Raw genomic sequence first — 7,850 nt, 5'->3', positions numbered from 1 at the left:
TTTATTTATGGATGGAATAGGATCCATCATCAGTATTTGGCCACGCACCTGAGCAAAGGAATCATTTAGCCCCATCAAGAAGCACATAACGTATTCCATGTGATAGTAATCTGCCAGCTTCTTTGATCCTCCACAATTGCATTTCCCACAGGTGCATAGTGGTCTGTGATTACTAAGCTCCTCCCAAATAGTTTTCAATTTTGTGAAATACACGCTTACAGAAGATTGACCTTGGATATGATTCATCAGTTCCCGCCTTAACTGGAATATGCGAGGGGCATTCTTTTGTTGGTATCTTTCCTTGAGATCAACCTAGATCTCTTGTGCAGATTCAGCATAGATAATACTAGCTGAAATCTCTTTAGAAACTGAGTTGAGAATCCACGAAATCACCATGTTATTGTTTCGGATCCAGGCATTTAGCAAATCATCATTGGCTTCAGGTTTTGAAATTGATCCATTGATAAAACCGATCTTGTTTTTCACAGACAAAGCAATGGTCATCGCACGGCTCCAGGAAGTATAATTCTCTCCTATCAAAGGCTGTGAGACGAGAACTAGGCCTGGGCTATCAGAATGATGTAGAAAATAGGGGCTCGATCCATCTTCAATGGCGGAATTGCTCATCGAAGATGAAGAGGAATTGAGCGATTGATTTTGATTCACAAATTCTGCCATTTGAAAAAATTGCAGATAATTGCGATGAAGAAAGGGAAGCAATCTATTGCTCTGATACCATATTGAAATGGAAGAAAGAAAACTTTCATTGAAACAAATGAATTACACACCGTGAGTATAAATACAATGATTACCAACTAACTAACTATCTAACCATGCAACTATCTAACCATGCAACTAATGCAGTGATTACACGTGGCTAACTATCACTAACTAACTAACTTCCTAACTAATTTGTTTACAGCTGGATAAACGGTGCTGAGCTGGGGAATTTCTTCTGTTAGTTCACATGAATCTTTCTATTAAAGAGATAAAAGAGATATCGATTATTTATTTTTTGTGAAGATATAAATATTTATATGAATTATAGATAGTCTATTCTCTGCTGTTTCCGTAGCATCTTATAAACACATTAAAAATTCCTCAATGGAATGAATAATTTTTTTTTGCATTGGACTGAATAATAAGAATGTCAACCAACATTTTACTTGCTTAGATCCTTGAAATTTAAAAGCTTGTCTTTCGATAATTACAAAGAAATGACTCTATTTACCAGTTAAATTATTTATCAAAGAAAAGAATGTATCACAATAATAGTATCACGGGAGTAATCACATAGAATGTGAAGAATTTCCAAATGAATATTTCTATTGAAGAGTGAAAAGGAATGTCAATTATTATTATTATTATTTTGAATATAAAAATATTTATTTAATTATATATAAGTTTGTTCTCTGCTGTTTCCATAGCATCTAATAGATTAGTAAGATTGTAATGAAAATTAATAATCTTTCTCATGATCTTTATTTGATCACTAATAATGAGATAAAAAAATAAAAAGAAATAAAAAAAAAAACTTATTTTAGTCTGTGAATTTGTATATATATCAAATGTTAAGAAAAAAAATACTATTTATGGTAGATATTTTGCTTTGTTTGTATCATCATATGCCATTTACAAAAGTTAGCATGGTCCCGATCCTAGTGAATATAGCCCTAACATGATGCCTGAGTTAATATATTGACTGAATCAGATTCTCAGAACAAGTAATTTAACTGCAATAATGGAAGATCAATGCATTATAGAGGACATTAAACTTTTAAGGAGTTGTGGGGAAACCTGCAATATTTTATCCGTCACAGTACAATACATGTAATAAAACAAATAAAAAAATTCTTGTTCTTCTTGAAAAGGAATATAATCATGATCATAAGCTGTGTGTCTTTTTCTTTAATTTCATTTTTTCATTCGTTTCTTGTCTTCTCGATTTAAATGTAACGATATGCGTGCACATGATCTGATGCCTTTTTTTGGTGGAAGGAAAAATATGAACACGAAGTTTATCTGTTTGTTATGCAAAATGAGGCATATGATAGAAACCAAATGCATTAGCTGAGTTAAAAATTGAAGGGCACCATCCACTGATATAGAAGCTTAAACTCCTAGTCCTTTTTGATTGGTTAATATTGTAAGTTTCTTCCGATTTCAGATTGCCGATTCACTTGCATCTTTAGGTTGGGATTTGAGTCATTACCAGAAGTATGGTCCCCTTGACCTTCCACGTGAACTTCGAGCTCTTGTTCAGATTTATAGATTTGGTCTTCCTAATATTAGAGAGCATTAGTTTGATTTTCACTTGCTTGACTTGTATGGAAAGTAGCACTTCCCCTATTTTTACTTATACTCTAATGCTGCATCTCATTGCTTTTGGAAGGTTAGATTTATGCTCCCTTCCCTTTGTACATGTGGATATTTTTATATATGGTTAGGGAATCATCAGTATCACCTGGTGGAGCCTGAGAACCCAGTACGACTATGCTTATGTTTTTGGTAATATATATAAATGTGTGTGTGTGTGTGTGTGTGTGTTAATTGAGGAGGACAGCTTAAGAGTCATCTGCATTAATGCTCTGTACCATGAGGGCTTGATTTAACAATAATTCTACTTGGACAGAATAACATTCGACTTGAATTGGCTTGATTTGTAAATTGTAACTTTTCTCTTAATTAACAAATATAAACAACATGTTCTTCTCTTATTAGTTATATATCCTCCTCAATTTTCCAGCTAGAAACCTAGCTAAAGGACATCTTTCTCTGGGGTTGCGTTAAAATTTTGGTTCTTTCTCCTTAATTATGCACAGTTGTTTAAAAAACTTCAATTTACAAATCAAGTGGTCCATATGGTAACGTGATTCCCACAATGACAGTATAGATCCACACGTGACTGGGAAAAACTCAACTGCTACTTGGTTAAAACTACCCTCAGAATATGCCATTATCATTGTTAAGAATTGATCTCTAGCTAGTCTCCATCTCCTTGTGCCTGTTTTTCAGTAACATCTCTTTCTTCTCTCTAGAAAGCAAGTATGAATATTGCAACGTTAATCTTTTTCTTCCTGATTTCAGTATCTCTGATATTGGGATGGAGAATAGCGAATTGGTTATGGTTTAGACCAAGAAAGATAGAAAAATACCTTAGGGCGCAAGGCTTCAGTGGAAATCCTTACCGTCCGATTCATGGGGATAGCAAGGAGATGGCAGCCATGATCAAACAAGCGAATTCTAAACCCATCAACCTATCGGATGATATCATTCCCCGTGCCCTCCCATTCCACCATCATATTATCAACAAGTATGGTATGTTACTTTCTTGGTTGCCTATGTTAAGCATAAAAGTAAGTACACATTATTTTAGTTTTCTCTTACATATTGTTACTAAAAATAAAGTGATTTGTTTTAACAGTATAGTAGGAGTTACTTTTTAGTAAGTAACTTGCACTAAAATTGTTATCTTAATTTGACTTTATGCACATCTAGTACAAAGGTTTGGAATGAAAACCTGATCATGAAATAGAAAATTTAAGAATTAATCCAAAACAACACATTTTAAAATGAAGCTCAAATAATAGAAATTCTCATGAATTATAGTACAATGTAAAATTTCACAATCTTTATTGTCTTTAATAATTGTGATCAGTTTTTTCAATCATAAAATTTTAATTTTAATCTTTAAATGTATGGATCATGTTTGGAGTGACTCATGTTAACAATAAGCAACAAATGTATGACTTATGTTTAATTCGATATACCTATACTCAAAATAAGTTAACATAAATCACATATTTGGAGCTTATTTTTAAGATTTGTCATCCCAAACATGCCAATTACCGGTCATTGTTCTGCATTATATATATGCTTATGATCGAGACCATCCTCTGTTTTTAATGCTGTAATTGTTAAAGTCTAGGTTTTTAAACCAAAGGAGAAGACAGCCTAGGAGTTGGGAAAACTTAGGAGGATAAATTATATTTTGACAACCTATGACTATATTTTATTTTTCAATGGGTTTTGCTAGTGTGTCCTTGCTCCAAAGCAATTCCATGTAATGTATTCTGAAATCCAAAGCTACATTCTTCCAAATTAATCATATAGATACATCATTATGTTAAAAGAAATGCTATAATAAGCTAACAGCCAAGCATCTTTAAACATAATTTAAATAAATATATTTGTCTCACATTTAATAGTTTTAAGCTTTCACGTGAAATAGCTCGACATGATATCAGTTCTCACATATCGCGTTCGAAGTTTAAGTTTTGCTCCTTTTTTGTGAAGTTTATGCACCAATGCAATTCGATAAAAATATGACTATCTGTGAAGTAGTTCGACACCCATTATTCGAAATAACCTTATATTACATAATCGTGCAAAGACGCTGATAATAGCCAAATCGTGTAGGTAAGAATTCTTTCTCATGGATCGGTCCAACTCCTAGGGTTTATATGATGGAACCTGAACTGATAAAAGAAGTCTTGACCAACAACACCACTTTCAAAAAGCCAACCCCAAACCCACTGGCCAAATTTTTGATATGTGGATTTGCTGGCTATGAAGATGAGAAGTGGGCTAAGCACAGAAAAATGGTCGATCCTGCTTTCTACATAGAAAAATTGAGGGTAAACTGTACTTTGAAGAAAAAAATCAACAATCTCTCTGATCTCAATGAAGTTCGAAAAATATACTTTTGACTGTGGTTTTTGCAGCATATGATTCCCGCTATGCATACAAGTTGCATTGAGATGATTAACAAGTGGGAGATGTTGGCATCAGAAAAGATTACAATTGAGATTGATGTGCAGCCCTATTTAGAGGATTTAACCTGCGATGTGATATCGAGAACGGCTTTTGGGAGTAGTTATGCACAAGGAAAGATGATTTTCCGACTTCAAAAAGAACAAGCAGAACTTACGCGGCAAGTTTTGCAATCAGTATACATTCCCGGATGGAGGTAAACTTCTTGTAAATGGGAAATAATCTTGCACATTTGGACACTCAAGGTTGCACAAGGCATATTTTGACATACTCAAGGCTTGTTTATCAAAGATTTTTATAAAATCACTTTCCCTAATATTATTTTCAACCACAAGTTCAACGCAACGCACAACTTTTTTTCACTTTTTAACCGCACATTCTAAAAGAAATTCATTTTCTCTTGAATAAATCAGTGTCAAACAAGGTTTTAGGCAGAAGCGTGTTGAAAATAAAAATATTTAAATACATGAAGCGCTCTCGTTCTTATGACTTCATCAATTTTGGAACCAGAACATTTCTTTATCCTTGTTTTTTAAACCTCTTAACATATTATATATACAGGATTTTGCCAACAAAAAGAAACAGGAGAATGAAAGAGATTAACTATCAGCTGTGCAGTTTTCTAAAGAATATCATAAATGGAAAACTGAAGGCCATCAAAGCAGGAATTGATAGTGCAGAAAACGATTTATTAGGTATTCTGTTGAAATCAAATCTAGAAGAAATTAAAAAACATGGAAATAACAATTTAGGAATGAGAATCGATGAAGTGATTGAGGAATGTAAAGCATTCTACTTTGCTGGGCAAGAAAGCACATCAAATTTGTTGTCATGGACAATGCTTCTATTGAGCATGCACCCGAGTTGGCAAATTCGTGCAAGGGAAGAGATTCGGCAAGCTTTTGGAAACAAAGTACCAGATTTTGATGGCCTAAATCGACTAAAAACCGTTAGTATTAATATATTCAATCTGCATTCTTGGTTTCTTGCTACTTATATATCTATTTTTCCTAGTCCAATTATTAACCACAAGAAAGAGGGAAAATATTTGGAAGTGAAATTATCGTGAAATTCATGGATAGTTTTAGAATGCATAGTTAGAATACAGTGGACAAGCTTAAGTTGAACCATTTCACTTTCTGTGGACAAGCTTCAGTTGAACCACTTCGCATGCCACATTTTCAATTTTACATAAAGGTCACGTTCACTTGAATTGAGGATCCTGTCGTCTTTGATATTATATTAAACCACCTTATCGATAACTTATTTTAAAATGTGAGAAACTTCTTTAGTACTTCAGTTACCTATTGAATAATACGATGATTCATTTCAGTTATACAAGACAAAAAACACATTTGTTTCTTTTTTCAAGGTAAAAGAAATAATTGTAGAGTACTTTAACCCATCAATTTTGCAGGTAACGATGATTTTGTACGAGGTTCTAAGATTATATCCACCTGCGATCATATTTACAAGAACCATAAATGAAGAGACAAAATTAGGAGAAATGACTCTGCCCTCTGGATTGCAATTTCTGTTGCCAATAATCTTAGTTCATCACGATCGACAACTTTGGGGGGAAGATGTAAAAGAATTCAAGCCAGAGAGATTTTCTCAAGGAATCGCGAAGGCAACGAATAATCAGCTCTCTTTTTTCCCTTTCAGTTGGGGTCCCCGGATGTGCATTGGAAGCAATTTCTCACTTATGGAAGCGAAAATCGCCCTGGTTATGATCCTTCGACGCTTTTCTTTTGAGCTTTCACCATCTTACACTCACGCTCCCTCATTTGTGGTGACTCTTCAACCCCAAAAGGGAGTTCACATAAAGCTGCGAAAAATATAGAGACAAAATTTTGCATTGAACTTATCTGTGTGTGTTCGATATTTCTGTAACATACCCGTTGAATAAATTAATGCATCATCTTTAGGTTAATTAAAAAACTTTGGAGTACTCACAATAGTTAACATCATTTCTTTCTAATTTTTGTATTTTCATCTTGTTTTCGAGGCATAATAATTTCTATTGCCATATAGCTTTGTTTCTCTACTTTCTTTCATAACTAAAAGCTCTTAGTCATGTATTTGGAGAGTTTACAATACCAACTAAATAGGATTGAAGAAGATAAACATAAAAGTATGCATGAGAACTATCGAATTTCCAGATTTCAGGATTTTTTGGAGCTCAGTTCAATAGATACCGAGCAGTTTGGTTTAGTCTTTAAATTTTACAAAAACATGAAAGTCGCGCCCTTATGATGCTCTTTTCTATCGGAAATCTGCGAAGGAATAAACACAAATAACACCATTAGCTTGATCAAGGAGTGGAGAATAACAGTTTAAGTCAACAGGTCATAATTCTATCAGATTTCCTCTTCTAGATCTACCCTTCCTCATCAGACTCAATTCAATAGTCTTATTGGTCTGAATTCCCAGTAGCTTCATCGATCTTAACATCTCCCCTCAAACTGGAAGGGTGTTTACCACAATGTTTGCAATGTACGAACTTAAACTGGAAACTAAGATAATGTGTGGCGAAATTTGAGATAAGACATGGGAGAGTTAGTCTTCTTCTAGAAGATATGCGGGGTGTTATTACTCTTACAAGGAGAAGCTGTTAAGTGAAATTGTAAATTACCAAAAAATCTTGAAACGATAATTTACTCACATTCTATTACTTGACTATGATAACGTCACTGGTTCAGAAGTACTTTTTCTGCTACATTACCTTGGTTAACATTTGAAGCATTTTTACTAGGTGGAGGTTCAAGTTCACAAAACACCTTCATTAATGTACAAGTTTTGTGAAGTCTACGAGACACTTACTAATGGTTGCAACTTATTAGCAAAGGTTTGACAAGAATCTATATATAGATTTAAGTTTCCTTTGATTAAAAACATGATGAAAGATGTGATATTGAGATTCTCCCTTATTTCTTCTTCCTGATAGATTGTTCGCATATATTTCATCCCCATTTTTTACAAAAGTTTGTTTGTATTTTACTATTCTGAAAAGATAATATAAAAACCTCAAGTGTATGGCAAATGACGCCTTAAGGAAAGTGACTTAGTAACGTGCC

At 33.7% G+C, this 7,850-nt stretch overlaps 1 protein-coding gene across 2 annotated transcripts; it reads left to right on the top strand.

Moving 5' to 3' along the window:
* The first annotated feature begins 1,940 nt into the window (after positions 1-1,940).
* On the top strand, positions 1,941-6,714 carry LOC111370867 (cytochrome P450 CYP72A219-like). Of its 2 annotated transcripts, XM_022992769.1 has the most exons (6): positions 1,941-2,146; positions 3,088-3,318; positions 4,420-4,637; positions 4,725-4,969; positions 5,335-5,722; positions 6,191-6,714. In XM_022992769.1, exons 2-6 carry the CDS (start codon positions 3,216-3,218, stop codon positions 6,614-6,616), a joined length of 1,380 nt encoding a protein of 459 aa, XP_022848537.1. In that variant the 5' UTR covers positions 1,941-2,146; positions 3,088-3,215; the 3' UTR covers positions 6,617-6,714. The 2 variants fall into 2 exon arrangements, with proteins under 2 accessions (XP_022848537.1, XP_022848536.1); XM_022992768.1 differs by lacking the exon at positions 1,941-2,146 and having other exon boundaries at positions 2,675-3,318.
* Positions 6,715-7,850: the final 1,136 nt, after the last annotated feature.

This window comes from Olea europaea, chromosome 21, assembly GCF_002742605.1.
Source record: "Olea europaea var. sylvestris chromosome 21, O_europaea_v1, whole genome shotgun sequence".
Classification (NCBI taxonomy): domain Eukaryota; kingdom Viridiplantae; phylum Streptophyta; class Magnoliopsida; order Lamiales; family Oleaceae; genus Olea; species Olea europaea.
This window is presented reverse-complemented; position numbering and strand designations above follow the sequence as displayed.

Bases quoted from the DNA above. Each gene is read 5' to 3' on its own strand.
- LOC111370867 (XM_022992768.1), top strand. From the start codon at position 3,048: ATGAATATTGCAACGTTAATCTTTTTCTTCCTGATTTCAGTATCTCTG. The intron at 3,319-4,419 runs GTATGTTACTTT...CAAATCGTGTAG, and splicing joins TCATATTATCAACAAGTATG to GTAAGAATTCTTTCTCATGG. The intron at 5,723-6,190 runs GTTAGTATTAAT...TCAATTTTGCAG, and splicing joins GCCTAAATCGACTAAAAACC to GTAACGATGATTTTGTACGA.